General features: G+C 44.7%; 1 protein-coding gene across 1 annotated transcript in view; it reads right to left on the bottom strand.

Moving 5' to 3' along the window:
* The window catches only part of PHKA2 (phosphorylase kinase regulatory subunit alpha 2), a 101,610-nt gene extending 80,473 nt beyond the window's left edge, over positions 1 to 21,137 (bottom strand). Inside the window, 1 exon segment of the mRNA XM_044283995.1 lies at positions 20,949 to 21,137. Coding sequence (XP_044139930.1) covers positions 20,949 to 21,026 — 78 coding nt within the window. The 5' untranslated portion in view covers positions 21,027 to 21,137.
* Positions 21,138 to 21,228: the final 91 nt, after the last annotated feature.

Below are 21,228 nucleotides of genomic sequence, written 5' to 3'. Positions count from 1 at the left end.
CTGCCAATCCTCAGCAGATGGGCAGGAGAGCAGGAGATTATATATACCGTATTTTTCGCCCTATAAGATGCACTCCCCCCCCCCCCCCAAAAGTGGGAGGAAAATGGCAGTACGTTTTATGGGGCGAATGCTGCCATTTACACTGATACACCTCCGACCGCGCTGTGAAGCATGTGGTTGGCGGTGTATCAGCGAGGAGGGGCTGGGGGCCGGCGTCTAGTTTTGTAATGGCAGCGGGTCCCTGTGCAGTCACTGTATTCTATTGCACCAGGCGCCGCTCACTGTACTAATTGTATCTAACTGCAGGCAATGTTTAACTATAGAATATCTTCAATCCAGCAGCCTGTACCTACAGGCAGGAGGCTGGGCGGGCACTGGCAGCTTAACTCACTACGTCACACTTTATGAATGAAATAGGCGGCGCGGGATGTAGTGATTTACGCTGCCAGTGCCCACCTGCCCAGCCTCCTGCCTGCTATGGACGCAAGTACAGGCTGCGGGATTGAAGATATTCTATAGTTAAACATTGCCTGCAGTTAGATACAATTAGTACAGTGAGCGGGGCCTGGTGCAATAGAATACAATGACTGCACTGGGTCCTGCTGCCATTACAAAACTACTGTAGATGCCAGCCCCCACCCTCTGTATCTGGCTGGGGTCATTCACAATACACAGGACACTGTTATTGGGGGGGATGACACATAGCATCTTATGCTATTTATCTGTCATCCACAGATGCCCCCCCATAGCAGTGCCATCCACAGACGCCCCCCCATAGCAGTGCCATCCACAGATGCTCATAACGGTGTCAGCGACAGACCCCCATAACAGTGCGTCATCCACAGGCTATCATTAGTTCAAAGCCCACCAAAAGCACACCTTTTGGTTCAAAATATTTATTTTATTTTAATTTTCCTCCTCAAAAACCTAGGTGTGTCTTATAGACCAGTGCGTCTTATAGGGCGAAAAATACGTTAACCATGACTCTGCTCAGGTAGATTTGACTCTTTCAAGGCCTGTGCTAAAATGATTATGATGCTGGATTCTCAGCAACCACTTTTAGCTCATGAGTGACACCACTGAGATCGGCATTTCTGCCACTATTTTATGCTGCCCTCAGTGAGGTCAGCATAAAGTTGATGACAGGTTTCCTTTAAAAAGGGTTGTCTTACAAAAAAGGTTCTACATTTTTCAAACCAGCACCTGGATCCGAATAAATATAAAAATTTAGTACAGCCATTTAGTTATACAATAAAGTGTATCTGTATATGGCCTCTTGCAGTTTGGTCTTTTCCCTAATTCTCTGTCTACCTTGTTGAGATGGACGCACAATATTAGTTCCAGCCCTATCTTCTGTTAGAAACTGTGACAGTTACAGGCAGAGAGCTGCAGCAGAAAGGACATACTCGCTGAGAAAGGATCTGCCCATGTGCCGTGAAAGGTAGACCGCTGTTGCAGAAAGAACATGCCCAATGAGAAAGCGTATGCTCCTAAGGCGCCAGCTCTAAAAAAGCACAGCGATTGGAGCATTAAATGGGGAGATCTCTAGATCCATGTGAGGTACAGGATTGGTTCTAACTTTGTTAGAATGAGATTGACATGTACAATATGAGGTCTAATTTTAATTTTTTAAATTAATCAATGGATATCCTCTTAAAAAACTGATAACTGGCAAAAAATTATTCTGTTACCAAGAGATTTAGCCCATACAACCCACAATATTATCTGGAAGAGGCTCCTTCCAGTCCCTGCACTGGGCCCACCTCTCCTGACAAGTGATATGTACTGGTTATTCTCTGCTGTACTTTCACTAGCATGGGATCAAGCTATTTTCAGCTGCTCTTTATGGAGCCACTCTGATCCTTAGCAGCCATCATCAGCAGTGTAGGGTCTATTTATATATGTCTGGATGGTATGTGCTGCTTCAGAGCTATCATTTGCTCTGTAATTCAGTCAGGCCTAAGGTATGTGGTCACTGGCATCATGGCATATCTAGGACACGTGGACTATTGAGGTGGCTAGATCTGCCAACCATCAACAAATTAGATCACTTTTATTTGCGAATCTGCAAATACCTAAATTCTGTCTTCTTTGTACCATTGGGGCCTAGTGGTTAGCTCTGTTGCCTTGTAGTGGCAGGTCTGAACATACAATGCACTCAAAGTCTTCAGACCCTTTTACTTTATGCACATTTTGTTATGTTGTGGTCTTGTGCTAAAATCAAGTTTTCCCTCATCATTCTGCACTCCCCTAATGAGAAAGTGAACACTTTGCTAATTTATTGAAAAGGAAAAACTAAAATCTTGCATTGACATGCAGTAAGTATTTCAGCCCCTTTACTTGTGACTTAGTTGAAGCCCCTTTGGCAGCAATTACAGCCTCCAGTCTTCTAGGGTATGATGCCATACGGTTTACACACCTTTGGGCATTTTCTGTATTTCCTCTCAGGCTCTGGTCAGGTTGGCTGGAGATCATAGGTGGACAGCCATTTTAAGGTCTCTCCAAAGATGTTTGATTGTGTTCAGTTGTTTGAGGGCTCTGGCTGGACCACTCAAGGACAATCACATAGTTATCCCTAAGCCGTTCATGTGTTGTCTTGGCTGTGTGCTTCGGGTCTTGTTAGAATGTGAACTTTCGGCCCAATCTGAGGTCCAGAGTACTCTAGATCAGGTTTTCATAAAAAGTATCTCTGCACTTTGCTTCATTCAGCTTTCCCTGAACTCTCCATGTCCCAACTGCTGAAAAACACCCCCACAGCATGAGGGTGCATTCCATGACCGTATACTTAGCTCTGCATCCGTTCCGCAATTTTTCTGAACGGTTGTGGACCCATTCATTTCAACGGGGCCGCAAAAGATGTGAACAGCACACAATGTGCTGTCCGCATCTGTAGAGCCGATCGGTGGCCCCGCAAAAAGATAGTGCATGTCCTATTCTTGCCCGCAATTGCGGACAATAGGCATTTCTATCATAGGGCCGGCTACATTCACACGGCCGGTATCCGCGTTTTGCGGATCCGCAATTTGCGGACCGCAAAACACATACGGTTGTGTGAACGTAGCCCGATACTGCCACCACCATGCCTCACTGTAGGGATGGAAACTTCTTCCATTTAAGAATTATGGTGACAACTGCGCTCTTGGGAATTGTCAGGGCCAAATTTTTTCTACCCTTCTAGAGAACTGTGCCTCCACACAATCCTTTCGCTGAGCTCTACAGTCAGTTCTTTCCTCCACATGACTTAGTTTCTTCCTCTGATATGCATTGCCAGCTGTGAGACGTTATAGAATCATGTCCGATCATATGAATTTACAATAGGTGGACTCCAGTCATGGTGTAGAAATATCTCAAAGATGATCAAGAGAAATAGGAGGCTCCCAGAGTTACATTTCAAATGTCATCAAAAATACTTATAACCAAGCAAAATTTTCCTTTTTATTGAATCATTTTTAAAATTATTTTTTCACTTTATAGGGTAGTGAGTGCAGATTGATGGGGAAAACTGGAATTTTCAGTAGGACAACCCCTTTAAAATTGTGCTGTGCTTTTTAAAACCGCGATTTCTATCTTCATTCTGCAGGACCTGCGCCGACATCACCGTGCTCAGATTACGTCATCAAAGGTCCTTTTGCAGGACCTAAAAGAAGAAAACGATGCTAGCTGCGCAATCAATTGGATGAGGCGAGTTAATATTTTTTTTTACCCATAAAAATCACATTTTAGTAAGCATTCTTTATAACCATGTTAAGGGACAATAAAATGAATAGAACACCTAACAAAAAACCCAAACTTCAGTGAAGAAGTCCGGGTTCGGGTACCACACAAAACGCATTGCACTCGCACAAGATAAAAATTTTTTTAAAAAAATGAACGTTTGAACGCAATCGCAGTCAAAACTTACTGCAATTGCGTGCCTACTCACGCGGTTTTCCCGCAAAGCACAAGCGACGCATCCAGAGCAAATCCGGAACACCTGTGTGAAAGAGGCCTAAGAAACAAACTGTCAGGCAGAGCAAAGACACTGAATTTTAAAAAGGCTAAATTTCCCTAGGTTGAGGGCAGCATTTCAGGGCATAGACTGGGAGCAGCTACTGTCACATAATAATACAGAGGATAAATGGGAGAGCTTCAAATCCACATTGAGTAATTGCACTTAAAAATTTATTCCTTTAGGCAACAAAGTATAAACGGCTAAAATTAAACCCCCCCCATGGCTTACAGCTACTGTAAAAAGGGCAATAAAAAGACAAAAAAGGGCATTAAAAAAAAAAAAAAAAAAAAATCCAAAAGGGTCAGCTTGAGCGTTTGAAGATTACAAAGGGCTTAATAAAATGTGTAAAAAGATAAAAATTAGCAAAAATACAAAACGAACAGCAGGTAACAAAAGAGAAAAACAAATCCCCAAAAATACTTTCATTATATAAATGCTAAAAAAAAAAAAAAAAAAATTCTGAGCAGGTAGGTCTCCTAAATAATGGTAAGGGCGGGTAGTCACTGAAGATAAGGAAAAGGCAGAGTTACCGTACTAAATTTTTTTTAGCTCTGTATATACAAAAGAAGAGAAAAGAGCTGATATCTGTGGTGCTGGGGCTGTTGGTACATCCAGTAATATACTCAATTGGCTAACTGTAGATATGGTCCAAGCCAAGTTAAATAAAGTAAATGTGAACAAGGCTCCGGGTCCAGATGGATTACACCCAAGAGTGCTTAAAGAGCTCAGTTGTCATTGCTGCGCCCCTGTTTATAATTTTTAAAGAAAGTAATTGGCGCAAGGCACAAGTGGTGCCCATATTCAAAAAAGATCCTAAGTCCTTCACGGGTAATTATAGACCTTTAGGCTTGAAAAGTATAGTTTGTAATTGGATTGAAAACTGGCTGAAGGACCGTGCCCAGAGAGTTGTGGTCAATGATTGCTATTCAGAATGGTCCCGGGTTATAAGTGGTGTACCCCAAGGTTCAGTGCTGGGCCCTTTATTATTTAAATTTATTTAATAATGACTTTGAGGACGGGATTAATAGCACGATATCTATTTTTGCAGATGACACTAAGCTATGTAGTACGGTGCAGTGTATGGAAGATGTCCATATACTACAAACTGACTTGAATACTGAGTGATTGGGCATCAACTTGGCAAATGAGGTTCAATGTGGACAAATGTAAAGTTATGCATATTGGTAGTAATAATCTCTGTGCTTCATATGTCCTATGTGATGTAGCACTGGGAGAGTATTTTATAGAGAAGGATTTGGGTGTCCTTGTAGATGGTAGATTAAGTTACAGCATACAATGTCAATCAGCTGCTTCTAAGGCCACCAGGATATTGTCATGCATTAAACGAGGCATGGACTCGCGGGGCAGAGATGTAATATTACCACTTTACAAAGCGTTGGTGCAGCCTCACCTGGAATATGCAGTTCAGTTCTGGGCACCAGTCCATAGAAAGGATGCTCTGCAGCTGGAAAAAGTACAGAGGAGAGGGACTAAACTGATTAGGGGCATGGAGGGTCTCAGTTATGAAGAAAGATTAAAATAATTTAATTTATTTAGTCTTGAGAAGAAATGTCTAAGGGGGGACATGATTAACCTATACAAATCTATAAATGGGCCATACAAAAAAATACGGTGAGAAACTGTTCCATGTAAAACACGCTCAAAAGATGAGCAGGCACTGCCTCCGACTGGAGAGGAAAAAGTTCAGTCTCCGGAAGCGTCAATGCTTCTTTACTGTACGAATGGTGAAGCTGTGGAATAGACTCAATTCCTTCTGGGATTCGCATCCCCACCTATCCCCTGGTTGAACTTGATTGACTTATGTCTTTTTTCAACCGTATTAACTATGTAACGCTATATACACACACAATCTAACAACTGCCAAAGGCCTCTGCCGCACCAGTTTATACATGCGCTCTGCAAAAGACATCTTCCAACCTTCCAGTCAAAGTTCTTTCAGGACGACACAGTAGATGGTCAGTTATAACAGGAGCTGTCTCCTCTCCTGACATGGTTGTAGTAACAATTCTGGAGCATCTAATCATATAAAATGTATATGCAGCGTGTGTAGGCACACCCCCACCTAAAATAATCTGGCAAAACACAAGGAAGTTTTTTGTTTTAAAAAATAATTTTATTAAATAATTAAAAAAAATATATAAACGTTTATTATACATTTTTTAAAACAAAAAAAATTAGATTTTTGTGATTACTTGTAAAATCCCTTTTCTTGCGGAGTTCATTGGGGGACACAGGTTACCAGGGGTATAGCTGCTGCCACTAGGAGGTGACACTAAGTAAAAAGCGTTAGCTCCTCCTCTCAGCTATACCCCTCCTGCCCACACTGAGCTAATCAGTTTGTACAAAAGCAGTAGGAGCAGCAAGGAGAAGCGAACAGAAACCAATTGTAAGAAAGAGCTGGAGATGGGTCAGAACCAAGAACAGCTGGGACCCATCAGAAAGAACCAGCAATGTACTTACTGGGTAGGTGCTGTGTCCCCCAATGAACTCAGCAAGAAAATAATTTTATAGGCAAGCACAAAAAAAATAAAAATCCTTCTCACTCGTATCATTGGGGGACACAGGATACCATGGGACGTTCCAAAGCAGTACCATGGGGAGGGATCAAAACACTAGAACAAATCTAAGGCTGGCCATGGTATCCCGCACAGAAATGTGGGGAAAGGATACACAGGAACTCTGAATAGGACAGGAATAGCATTAACCAGGAAGGCCAGCCAGACAGCGTAGAATGCACGGCGTCTTAGACTGGGCAAAAAGAGGAAAACCCAGTTAAACAAAGCCCCAGGGCTCAAGAGACTTCAGAAGATGTGGATAGGAGCACATAATATCCACAAGAAGGATAAGCAAGTCTGACAAGATGATGTGCAGAAGGTACTTCTGGATATCAAGGACCACAGAATTGCTGCGGGGGCCCGGACAGGATAAACAGGATGTGTTGCATGACAATAGGCCCCATGGAAAACCGAGGAAATTTGCTCAACAGAAATGGGTCTGCAGAATCTGGGTATACAGACCTAGATAAGGCTCCTTTCACACTAGCATTCGCTGGTCCGCTCGTGAGCTCCGTTTGAAGGAGCTCACGAGCGGACCCGAACGCAGCCGTCCAGCCCTGATGCAGTCTGAATGGAGCGGATCCGCTCAGACTGCATCAGTCTGGCGGCGTTCAGCCTCCGCTCCGCTCGCCTCCGCACGGACAGGCGGACAGCTGAACGCTGCTTGCAGAGTTCGGGTGTCCGCCTGGCCGTGCGGATCCGTCCAGACTTACAATGTAAGTCAATGGGGACGGATCCGTTTGAAGATGCCGCAATGTGGCTCAATCTTCAAGCGGATCCGTCCCCCATTGACTTTACATTGAAAGTCTGGACGGATCCGTCCGAGGCTATTTTCACACTTAGCTTTTTTTTTGCTATTTTAATGCAGACGGATCCGTTCTGAACGGAGCCTCCGTCTGCATTATTATGAGCGGATCCGTTCAGAACGGATCCGCCCGAACGCTAGTGTGAAAGTAGCCTAAGACCTTACCAAATGCGTAAGTATTGCGATTGGATATTTCAACAGAGGAAAAAACACGAAAACTGGAAGGAATTACTGGGCAACTGGCAGAGGACTAGTCCTGTAGGGATCTCCCAGGTACGTTAGGGAGTAGCCAATTTTTCAAGAGAAAATAGTGAGTAGCCACTCTCTTGTAAAAGAAATCCAGCACGAGAAGAGACAAAAAAAAAGTATGGAATATGATCACTCATCAAGCCAGAGATAAAGGATGGCCTAGGGGGACGAAAAGGCACAATGAGAACCCATCAGAGGTATTAAACGAAAAACCATAGGCAAATGGGGAGTACTCCGAGAGGAAAAGACGGTGTCCTCGGGAATCCATAGCATCCCAGCCGTGCAGCAGAGAGGAATGTGGCAGAGGAGTGTAGCCAAAGCAACCTCCACCACTGGACAAAAGGCAGACTGTGAGTGATGCTGGATCCAGGACCATATCATGACTGGCATTAGACAGCCTGAGGAAACTGAGCAACTGTACTGTGAAAAGAGAGCAGGCTACAACACATGAGAGAGCACATACACTCGCCAGGAATACACTCACGGAAGCCAAAAAGGTAAGGATCGCAGCATACACATCTGCTTAAAAAAGAAACTCTCCCTAAGGAGAAGGTACTGTGGTAGACAGATGCCCCCAGAGCCGTAGAGGCTTGTCATGAGACTTCCAGCAAAAGAAGCAGCTTAATACTCCAAAAACTGCCTGGATCAGGCAGACCCAACTGTAGGCTGAAGAATAAAAATACCGTAATGATAGGTAGATGCAAAGCTGACACCAAAAATATCGGAGGTGTGTAGATTCGTCAGAGACCATCTACTGTCACCGTCTAGCGACTATGCCTGAAGGGGACAATACGGTCATCAGAGGAATGCACAGATTGGTCCAAGATGGGAGAAATACTCCTCCAGGAAAGGATGTGATGACTATTTCTGACATCACAAAAATACCAGAGAAAATCTGGACATATAGAAAATAATAGTGCAGGCATTCCAGAGCAGTAAGAATTCAACCTCAGGAGTATGGATAGTGGCCAGGTAGACAGAAACAAAAAATCTATTAGTAGTGACAACATGTGACAGCACCACAGCTCCGTCCGGTGAGGGGGGGGGGGGGGAAGTAGTTCATGCACAGTATGTGCCCTGAATCGGTGTGTCCACTACATAAAGACATGCTATTACTCATCTCTTAAAAGAGGCAGTGTTGATGGTGTCAGTGTCAGTTAGCGTCAATGTCCCACTTGTAATAGGAATCATGTGGTAGACCAGTGCCATAGAAACGAGGAGTTTATGACAACCAGGGAGAACCCCGGAATAATGCGGACCAGAAGTAAATGGCTCATCGCCTATAGCATGCACGCCAATGCAAATACCTGGTCTTAAAATGGACGTACTGCAGATGACCATGTCATCAGGGATGAATGGATGTATTAGCTAAAACTGCAACCGCCAGCGTAAAGACCCCACCTATTGGTGCAACAGCATCCATTGTTAGTGTAAAATGAGCCAGAGATCCACCTGAGAGGGAATGTAGATACAATCACCACACCTAGTACCAGTGTGAGGGTTCCACCTATTGAAGGAGAGGAGCGGTAGATTCTACAGTATATAGAGCCAGTGCCGAAACATGGAATGGAACAGAAGGCAATGTGGTAGAAACCACAAAAACCATATCCAGTGCAAATGTAAGGAGTGAGGAAGAAAGCAAAGTGGGTGCCACCATGGCTTGCAGGTTGAACGTAAACCCTGAGCTTGAGAAGGGAACCACTCAGTGGTAGACAAGGCATACAGGGTAAAGGCAAATTCTCCACCTAAGAAAGGGGCCAGACAGGAGTAGCCACAGGAACTAGTGCAATACTCCACCTGATGAGGAGACCATACAGTAGGAGCCATGGTATGTAGTACCAACGCAAATACTCCACCCGAGGGGGAGGCTGTTCAGTAGGAGCCATGGTATGGAGGGCTAACACATATCCCTCCACCTGAGAAGACCATAAGGATAGTAACCACCAAAACTAGGGCTAGCGCAATACCTGAGAAGGCCATACAGTAGTAGCCATGATATGTAGCGCTAGCATACTCCACCTGAGAAGAGGGCTATACTGTAGTAGCGACAAAAGCCAAAGCCAGGGTAGATACGCCACCTGGGAAAGAGGCCCAACAGTAGTAGCTACGATCTCTAGTGCTAGTGTAAATACTCCACCTGCAGAGGAGGACATACAGTAGTAGCAATGGTATGGAGTGCTAGCCTAAATACGCCACCTGAAAAGGAGGAGAGCTAGAAGTGGATAAAGTATTCAGAATTCCACAGAATTCCCTCCTAGGGCAGATACACCACCTATTGAAGGTGTTGAGTATCATGACCAACCATGTAGTGTGGAGTCCCACCAGGACTTAAAGCTGTGTTGTGGGGGATAAACCCTGGGAGGACAGAGACTGCCATGTTAGCGCTCAAAACCAACAAACAAAAATTAAGGGGATAATGCGGTAGTAGCTGCAGTATCCAGTGGTAGTGCCCATATTCTGCTTGTGGAGGAGGACCGGGTAATAGTAGGTACCTTCTCTTGGCATTCTCCACCCATGGAAGAGGAGGAATATGATAGGAAATATAGTATCTGGTGCTGTGGCGTAGTAGACATAGGGCCAGATTTATCATTAGCTCAGGTCAGAATAATGGAGTGAAAAAGTCCCAAGTCCAGTTTTCTGAAAGTAGGCCTGTTTTCTTATGTAAATGAATCTAGACAGATTTACTATCGGGACTAATTAAAAAGTCACAAAAAAAAGTCGCAATTTCACTCCAGTGAGGACCATGCTTATCTTATAAAACTTTTTAATAGAACATGCAACTTTTTCATAAAAACGTGCAACTTTTTTGTAAAGATGTGCGACTTTTGTAAAGCTGCTTACTGACGGATAAACTGCTACCATCAAACCACATTTATTACAGTCTTAAAGGGCCGATCATAAATCTGACTTGGCTAAAACTGACTTTATCTATATGTTAAAGTGGAGTGAGCTGTCAGAGTCATAGAGTCATGATAAATCTGGCGCATAGCATCCAATGGTGGCACAATTACTTCACCTGTTTGTGTGATTATTGTACTTGTGGGAGTAGGCAACGCGGGATATACTATCCAGTGATAGAGCAATTATTCCGCCTATGGAGGTGGGTAATGCGACAGGTTGTACAGTATCCAGTGGACGTGCAAACACGCCGCCTATGGAGGGGGATAATGCGACAGGCTGTATAGTATCCAGTGGTAGTGCAATTACACCGCCTATGAATGGGGGTAATGCAACAGGCTGTACAGTATCCAGTAGCCGTGCAATTACGCCGCCTATGGGGGTAATGCAACATGCAGTGGTAGTGCATTTACACCACCTATAGAGGGGGGTAATGCGACAGCTGTACAGTATGCAGAGGTAGTGCAATTACGCCACCCAAGAGAGGGGATAATGCTACAGAGTGTATGGCAACCAGTGGTAATTACTCCCCCCGAGGAGGGGGTAACACAAAGCCAGGGACTCGTGTAGCCGCAGGCCAACTGGAAGGACTTCCAGATGGAATTGAAGGCCCGGAAGAATGGCCGCGGGATTCCAAACCTTTAGACCGAGGAGACCTGGGACGGGCGTACTCGACGCCCGGTAGCTGGATGCAGTGGCCGCACCAGGAGGGTATGTGACCACTGGGAAATGGTACCGGTTCACCCCGGAGGAAGGGGGTGGAGAGAGGGGGGCACAAGGAGAGAACTCGAGACGGGAGGGAATGCAGTAGGAAAACAGCACTTGGCTGGGGAATGGAGGGGTGGAGAGGGGAGGAATGAAGAGGGTGTAACAGACACTGGTCTTCCTCCCCGGGTAAACAGAGAGGCCAGGCGTCACATGCATGCGGAATGGCCATGAAAAACTGTCTGTTTTTAATGTGGCCTAAATCTATGTTGTGCAGTTCCTCTGTTATTCCTTCTGGAGGTCTGTGAATAAATTGCCAGCAGATCCCACTGGCTGTTACCAGTTTTGGGTGTGACCCTGCACAATGCGACACTGGCAGCACTGATTAGATAGTGTCGGACTGTGCTGGTAACACCCAGTTGATCCTGCTGGTAATTTATACATAAACATCTAGAAGGAATAACAGAGGAATGGCACAACATAAAGTGATATAACAATATGCCCCAGAATTGCAGTTACTAAATCAGACATGTCTGGAGAGGTGACAGCTCCCATTTAACCTTATGCAACCTATTTAGTGTTTTTCTCAGTCCAGTCACTAAGCCAGAGAGGTTTCTGAGAAGGTTTATTGCTCAGTTTACCTGGGAGTTCAAGGAGAAAAGGGGGGGGGGGGGTTGGTTGAGTCTCAAGACAAAGCAAAGGGGGGGGGGGTTGGTTGAGTCTCAAGACAAAGCAAAGGTTCTGAGGGCTAACATCTAAAGAGTCACAGCTTGTGTGTCCTTACCACATGAATGACCTGTGACCCTACTGGAGAAAGAAGATGCAAGTAAGCAGTCAAGTAATCAAATTAACAAACAATAAGGGCATTACAAAATCAGGAGTGGATCATAAGTATAGGATAGACACCACTTCTTTTTTTTTTTTTTTTTTTTATTCACTCCTGGTTTTGGCTTCTAAAACTGCATGGAGAAACCTGAACAGCCAGACCCTAAGGTAGGACGAAAGAGGTCCTTGCCCACAGGAGCTTACAATCTAAGTATGAATAAAATGTAATAGAGGACCGGTCATCTCTCCCGTCATGTCTGTAAATAATTTTATCCCCCATGATATACGATCACCGTGCAGATGCCGTCCTTGGCTGGATTTGTATCATTTCAATTTTTATATAAATACAAGACAAAATAGTTTAAAAAAAGTACATACAGGAGAAGAATTAACACATTTCTGGTATTTTGTGTAGCGTTTCCTTCCTTTCCTCTATATAGGCGATTACAGAAAGAAAATACTCTTCCCACTACGTACAATTACAGATCACTACTCAATGGTACAAAAGTACATGAATTACCAGAATAGCACCAAAAAGTTAAGTGGCCATCTAGTATACACCCATGAAAGCACTAAGGGGAATATACTGTAGGTGGACACATCTAGATGACCTTCCATGTCTAGCAATGATCTTCTCACAATAAACAATGCAATCCTAACAGTACTTTCTTTGGTTCTGGACCTGTGTGACGTTCAGGTACCTCATGGGGTTTTCCAGGAGTATATTGGTTCCTATCCTCAGGATAGGTCATCAATACCTGATCAGTGGGGTCCCAACTACAAGCACCCCACCTCCACCAGCTGTTTGAGGAGGCCGCAGCATTCTGATGAACGCAGCGGCCTCTTCCTAGGTCAGTGACGTTATGTTCATCGGTCACCTGGTCCAGAGGACACACTACGTTTTTTTCAGAAGAGTAAAAATACTCCTCTGAACATTTTTGAGCAGTATTTTTACCCGAGGAGGAGTACGAAAGCTGCAGTAATACAAATACAGTGCCATGCAAATGTATTTACCCGCTTGACTTTTTTCATGTTTTGGTGCCTCACAACCTGGAATTAACATGGACTGTTTGAGGATTTGCATCATTTAATTTACAGAACATGCCCACAACTTTGAAGAGGTTTGTTTGTTTGTTTTTTTATTGTGAAGCAAACAACAAATAGGACAAAAATAACTATTCACCCCCCTAAAGTCAATACTTTGTAGAGCCACCTTTTGCGGCAATCACAGCTCCAAGTCGCTTTGGATATGTCTCTATGAGCTTGCCACTGGGATTTTCACCCATTCCTTCTTGCAAAACTGCTCCAGCTCCTTCAAGTTAGATGGTTTGCGCCTGTGAACATCAATCTTTAAGTCTGACCACAGATTTTCTATTGGATTGATATCTGGGCTTTGACTAGGCCATTCCAACACATTTACATGTTTCCCCTTAAACCACTCAAGTGTTTCTTTTGCAGAGTGTTTGGGGTCATTGTCCTGCTGGAAGGTGAACCTCCTTCCTAGCCTCAAATCACGCACAGAGTGGTACAGGTTTTGCTCAAGAATATCCCTGTATTTAGCACCATCCATTTTTTCCTCAACACTGACCAGTTTCCCAGTCCCAGCTGCTGAAAGACATCCCCACAGCATGATGCTGTCACCACCATGTATCACTGTGGGGATGGTGTTCTTTGGTGATGTGATGTGTTGGGTTTGCGCCAGCCTATAGCGTTTTCTTTGATGGGCGAAAAGTCCAATTTTAGTCTCATCAGACCAGAGCACCTTCCTCCATACATTTTGGGAGTCTCCCATATGCCTTTTCACAAACTCGCAACATGCCTTTTTGTGAAAGTAATTACATTCTTCTGGCCACTCTGTCATAAAGTCCAACTCTATGGAGCGTACGGCTTATTGTTGTCCTATGTACAGAGACTCCAGTCTCTGCTGTGGAACTCTGCAGCTCCTCCAGGGTTACCTTAGGTCTCTGTGCTACCCTCCTTGCCCGCTCCGTGAGTTTTGGTGGGCGACCGTCTCTTGGCATGTTTGCTGTTGTGCCATGTTCTTTCCATTTGGTTAGGATAGATTTGATGTTGCTCTTCAGGATCATCAAAGATTAGTTTTTTATAACCTAACCCTGACTTGTACTTCTCAACAAGTTGTCCCTTACTTGTTTGGAGAGTTCCTTGGTCTTCATGGCAGTGTTTGGTTAGTGATGCCTCTTGCTTAGGTGTTGCAGCCTCTGGGGCCTTTCAAAAAAGGTGTGTATACGTAATGACAGATCATGTGACACTTAGATTGCACACAGGTGGACATCATTTTACTAATTATGTGACTTCTGAAGGTAAATGGTTGCACCAGCTTTTTATGGGCTTCCTAACAAAAGGGGGTGAATATATACGCACATGCCAATTTTCTGTTTTCTATTTCTAAACAATAGTTTTATTTATATATTTTTCTAATTTAAGTTAACCAAGTTAGACTATTGTGTTCTGATTCATCACATAAAATTCTGATTAACAAAACATTGAACTTAGGGCTGTACTGTATCAAAATCCAAAAGTCAAGGGGGTGAATACTTTTGCAAGGCACTGTACATGATACGACGGCCTGCGTTTGTTCAGATCTGAGTTGCAGGCTGCATTTCTAGCCTCTGTTTCAGATTCTGTCAAAAAGACCTGACAAAAAAGCCTTGTATGCAGCATTTTTTTGTCTGGTAAAAAGACAAGCTTGTGAATGGAACAGCTTCTTCCCTGACAGTCTAGTTGGGCTCACATCACATTTTTGTCATATAGTCAATGTACACAAAAAAACGTATATATGTTATCAGACGCCATACTGTTGCATCCGTCACCAGAGTTCCACTGTAAAAAAAAAAAAAGTTTATGTTATGTAAACCTGCAAGAGAGGGGGGGGGGGGGGGGGGGTGGCGTACGGTTCTGGACATTCACGGAGTCACAGATGATATAAAGTTCACGTCACTTTTATTCCGATTTCAGGAGGGTTACATCAACACATGCTTTTTAGTGAAACCCAGGATTTCCAGTATTGCAGTAACAAATCAGAAAACAAAAGCCTTCCCGTCCGGGACTAACTAATAACACAAAGCGTTTGTCTCACCTAGGCTACAGTTGTTAGGCTGACGTTCACACAGCAGGTAGTTTGCTCCCTGGTCCTCAGTATTCACAGCACCGTGAGCTGTCCTTGCAGGCCTCTACCTAAGTGAGCCACAGCACTGTGTATATAGTAACCTAACAAGGTTAACTGCATTAAGGTGTTTCAGAGCATACCAACAAACTGGAAGGAAGGGAACGGTTGCGCCCTCTGCCAACCTTAACAACCGTTCCGCATAATCCAGGCCCCACATATTTCCAGAAAAAATCCTGCGTAAACAACTAAGTTTGTTTAGACCACAGCACTCCCTGGATTACACTTCAGCCAGGTGAGAAATCTGGGTGAAATATACCTTCCTTCCACCAGTATTCCACCTGCATGACCACAGTTAGCCTTCATGTTTTTTTGCTGGACTTTGCGAGATGGAAAAACGTGGTTCTGCAAAAAAAAAACTTATTTTTTTTTTTACAATGGAACTCCATGGTGATGGGGACAAGCCATCAGTACTGGAAAACCCCTTGAAACCTCATTTTGCCTTAAAGGGGTTGCGCAGTTATTTATATTGATGATCTATCCTCAGGATAGGTCATCAATATCTGATTGGCGGCAGTCCGGCGATCGTCACCTGCTGATCGGCTGTATGAAGAGGAGGTGGTGCCCATGCGAGCCCGTTTCCTCTTCTTTACACTGCATGTCGTCTCGAAAGTGTAGTGTAGTGTAATACAAGTACTCACTCCATTCAAGTGTACAGAGCGAGTACTTACCCTATGCCACCGCTCCGCAGAAGACGACACGTAGTGTAATGACTCACATGGAGCGCCCCCTACTCGTCAAACAGCTAATCGGCGGGGGGTGCTGATCAGATATTCCTGACCTATCATGAGGATAGCGCATCAATAATCAATTAAAAAAAAACTAAATTAAAAAAAACGCTGCACAACCCCTTAAATAGAAATAAAAAATAATTTTATGTCAGCACACCTCACATTAACCACGTGTCCTGTAACCAAGCCAATTCATTTCAACAACTCAATTACATGTAGGCATCCACACCCAGAATGTTCACTGTTCGTGGCTTGTCAGACCGTCCAGCACTGCCAATGCCTCAGTGGTATGAATACAGGCACTTATTAATAAGGGCGAGGTTACATGTACCATTGTGTTGAGTGGCCAGATATTACACTGTAGTCGATGGGATCCGAAACCTATTCACACAAGATTTCTGCGAATTGTGTTTTGTTAGTGATGTTTGAATGTATAAAGTTGTTATGATTATTTCTTGTTGTTTTAAATGTGGTGAACCCTAAGGGGCACGTTCAAGAGATCGCAGGCCAGGGAAGAGGCTCGCGGTACAGGGAAGAGGCTCGCGGTACAGGGAAGAGGCTCGCGGTACAGGGAAGAGGCTCGCCGGCAGTTCTCTTCTGTACTGTTCCGACGCCTGGTGCTGAAGCGCACAGTGGGGCGCAATACTTTAGGAGAAGTCAGGGCCAGTCGTGATGATGTTTACACTGCCTGGCCCTGTCAATCAAAGTGCAGGGGATGCAAAAGCAGCAGGGAGAGTGGGGTGTCTAGGAGTAACAGCAACGCCCCATTGCTCCTAGAGGCGCAAAGGCATACATGGGGATGGGACTGCTAGCTTCTGCTGACCTGCGCACATGTCACAGGGCAGCCCGTTTCATTGCTGTGATTCTAGTGTCCACCAATGTCAGATAGTTATAGATGTCCCAGCGGTGGGACCCGCATCTATGTGTTAACCAGAAGACAGCAGGATCGCCTGTCTGTCTCACCATAGGGATGAACTAAGCTGTTAAAGCAGACCGCTAACCTCTCGTAACTTGTCTGTTTTAGTAACTATTAGGATCCCAATGTAATAACAATTCTGGAGCATCTATCTTTAGGACTCTGTATTGTGCCACTTCTCTATTATTCCTTCTACAAGTTATCAGTTTGCCAATACCCAGCAGGAACACCAACAACTGATAACACCCATCTGGACCTTTACTGCAAACTGCTAATTCATTCATAACTTCTAGCAGGAATAATAAAAGAATGGCACAACACTAGTCAAAAGAACAGATGCTCCAGAATTGTCATACATGAGGAATGCAAGTAGTTACTAAAACAGACATGTCAGGAGAGGCGACAGGTCCTCTAACAAATCTCAGCCAAGGTATAGAACGGAGCAAGAATTATACAATGCTTTACCTCCTGACCAACCAGCACAGGAGTAAGACTGCTTTCAGGCTCAGGTCAATAACACAGGACAGGTGCAGATCTTTCCCTTATACCCTGGGGGGTCATTTATCAAACCGGTGTAAAGTAGAACTGGCTTAGTCGCCCATAGCAACCAATCAGATTCCACCTTATATTTTGGACAGCTCCTGTGGAGATGAAAGGTGGAATCTGATTGGTTGCTATGGGCAACTAAACCAGTTCTATTCTACACCAGTTTGATAAATGACCTCCCTTATGTCTGTGGAGGCTCCACTCCTGGTTTTGGCTCACAATCACTGATCGAACACTGACTGTGAGAAAGCGGCCTAAAGTAGGGAATCTCCAGAGGTTCCTCCATAGCAAGGAGAATAGGAATCATTAATCTGGTCACTTTTTGTTGCCACGATGTGCTGGTTTTCCTCAGCCCAGGTTATGGTCCTACCACAAGACCCTGCGCATATCATATAGACATTGCTAATCCTAACACCACGTGAATACCCAGGACCCTCCTGATGACAAATATACACAGAAAATACCCAACGAGCCATAATGCACCAACAAAGCCCCTCTTCAGGTATTTCTACGATCAAAGCCTTTTAGATCTGTAAGCGGTGGAATATGAACACTGTATGGGCCCATATACGGCATATATTACATGTCTGACATTTATATACCACGTCTCTGGTTCGGGCTCACTCCTGGAGGTGCTGGCAGGGCCTCGCTTTCTGCATCCGTGTCCTCAAATAACCTCTTATTTTCTTGGCTCGAGAGGTATAAAAAGGACACGCGCTGAACTTCACTAAGTGATCTGGCAGCAAACCCTGACAAATCCAACCGCATAGAGAGGCCTTGTGAATACGCGGAGATGCATCGTTTGAAGGGGTGGAGAAGACAAGACGCCATGATCAGACACTCGCTATGAGTGTGAACATGTCCTCATAATGGGCGCTGTTTCATAACGTCCCTACCCTTTTCAGGCTAAAATAAGGCAGTTACATTCAGACTATAACAACCATCTGTACTTATGTAGCACCAACATGTGCAGTAGCGTAAAGGAACAGCCTGTGCTAGCTACAGTTCTTAGGGCCCCGGCCAGTTTTGCACCACATCACGGATGCAGACTCATTCACTTGAATGGAAGGTGCAGTGCGCAACAGGGCCACGGAACCCCATGGAAGCACCCCTTATTTTGGGGTCTGCAGAAGGGTCACATTAATACTGGGTGGCATCTCCCCTTGCTGCCACTCTGCCATGGTGATGGTCATACAGATGCTGGATGTCCTCCTGTGCTAGGTCATTCCAAGCTTTGTACTTGGACCCGTAGTTCAGTCCAGGTGGTTGTTGGCTGTTGTGTATGGGAGATAAGTCGCCCCATCCTGTCCCAGAAATTTTCTATGGGGGAAGAGATCTGGTGGATGGCCAGGAGAGCTGCAGAATAACGTCAAGAGCTCGTTGTGTGGGCGGCCAGTGTGTGGGCAGCAATGCCAGATTACAATAGGGGCGTTTGGGTCAGCGATCCCGGGCCTGACATTTCTGTGGGGCCCATCACCGCCCAAAACACCTATTACAAGGAAGGAGAGCTGTGATTCTCATAGGAGAAAGGCCCTTTGATGACATCATCACCATGTGACCAGTAACACAGCAATGTTACTGGTCACATGATGATGATGTCATCACAGGTCATTTTTCTCTGGCAGGAGTGTTTGCCATAGTTTTATGGAGTTTTTTTGTGTGTGAAGATTACATCAAGAAAAGGTGATGGGGGTGATATAATACATATATACTGCGGGATACTGCCTACTGCGGGGTATTATACTGTACACTGCATGCTGTGGAGTGTTGTACACTATAAACCATGAGGGGCTGGGGGTGGTGTATTATAGATGTGGTATAGATTTCTTTAAAGGGCTTTTCTCACTTCAGCAAATAGCATTTATAATGTAGAGAAAGTTAATACAAGCCACTTACTAACGTGTTGTTATTACCTATATTGCTTCCTTTGCTGGCTGGATTTGTTTTTCCATCACTTTATACACTTTTTCTTTACCATGGTTATGACCACCCTGCAATCCAGCAGTAGTGGTCGTGCTTGCACACTGCAGAAAAAAGCACCAGCCTACGCGCACTTCCGCAGTCCCGGCCACCAGAGACGCCGATGCTTTTCCTGTAGTGTGCAAGCACGACCACCGCTGACGGATTGCAGGCTGGTCGTAACCATGGAAACAAGCAGTGTATAATCTAATGGAAAAATGAATGAAGCCAGCAAAGGAAGCAATATGGACAATCACAATACATTAGTAACTGTCTACATGATAAATGCCATAGGCTGATGTGACTCAACCCCTTTAATATTTACCAGAAACAATTAATACGGTAAACACGGGGCAGAACGTGAAAAGGGGTTGGCGAGGGGATATAGAAGAAGATGGGTAAACATTCCCGTGCCTATGATACATTGTTGGAACACCACGTCTCCTGAGTCCAAAAAGACAGTAAGACTGAACAAGACAGTCAGTGGTTCATTCATCAAGAAGTCTGTGAAACATCTGTATTTGGTCCACGTATCCGTTTTTTGCACTCCGCGTGTCATCCGTACACCATGGACAGTGCTAGGCTGAAAATTTGTTTCCAGAGCATCTCCTAGCAACAATCCATGAAAACCACAAACCAAACCTGGATGGCGTCTGTCTTGTGTCCGTTGTTTTCCCAGACCCATAGACTGTAATGTGCATGAGGTATTCACAATCACGGACAAAAACATTGCACGGTACTGCGGTGTCACCATGGAAAACCACACAATAAACACATTAAAGTCAATGGGTACATGTGCTGTCCGTGATTCACTGAAGTGTGAAAGAGACCTACATTTACATGACTTATGTATTTTGTGGTCCGCAAAACAGGGATCCACTAAATATTAATAATGTCTGTGTCCGTTTTTTGTGGACCTGTTGTTTTCAATAGGTCCATGGTCCGCATAGTACATACAGATGCGGAAACACATGGAGGCATTCGGGGCGCTTTCTGCACCGCATGTCCTATATGTGGCTGCAAAATGCAATTCACTGACCTGCTCAAGTCAATGGTTTGTAAAAAAAAAAAAAAAAACGGATGCAACACGCATGCCATTCTTATTTTGCGGACCAGAAAATACATGCGGTCGTGACTGCTTACAGTGAGGATTCCCTTCTAAATCAATGGACAGTATTTATATTTCTACACAGATCATTGCCACAAGACCCCCAGTGTGAGCATGCCCAAAGATAGGGATACCCCCGATGTAATCACAAGTACATCACACCTACCGTTCTAGCCTACAATGAATGAAAACATTAAACTGCTCCAGGATTTATAGGGTTAATCAGCAGCCTATGTCTCTGATCTCAGAGGTCGTAGACAACTCATATTTTTCAAGGATTTGGCGGTGTTAATAATAGGGGATTTATTATGTAACGCGCCTTTCATGTGGATGGCATAACTTGGCACTCAGGGCTTGTGCCCAGGATGGCAGAGAGTGGTCACTGCACAGGCCGAGTGAAGAGCACGCAGCAAATACTGAATACATTCAATAAAAGAAATACAAATATCTCCTACCTGGTGGCACAGGATGGTCTGCTGGACAAGCCTGGCATATCCATCAAGCCTGACGCCGGAGTTACTCCTGCTCCTCATGGTGCCAGCAGCTCTGCCCGGGGTCAGCTGTAGTCGGCCTGCTGTCCTCTCCCATTCATTCAGTGACAGGCAGCAGCTGGCGACCTTGTTCCAAAATAAACAGAGCTGGATTAGGAGGGGGATGTGCCTGCCAAGGTTATTCATAGACAGCAGGCTGGCCATACGTGCATCCGTGTATGCCCCTATACCCACCCGGGTACAC

Source organism: Bufo gargarizans, chromosome 3 (genome assembly GCF_014858855.1).
Source record: "Bufo gargarizans isolate SCDJY-AF-19 chromosome 3, ASM1485885v1, whole genome shotgun sequence".
In the NCBI taxonomy this organism is placed as follows: Eukaryota; Metazoa; Chordata; class Amphibia; order Anura; family Bufonidae; genus Bufo; species Bufo gargarizans.
The sequence above is the reverse complement of the archived record's forward strand: the minus strand, read 5'-3'. Positions and strand labels throughout refer to the sequence as shown.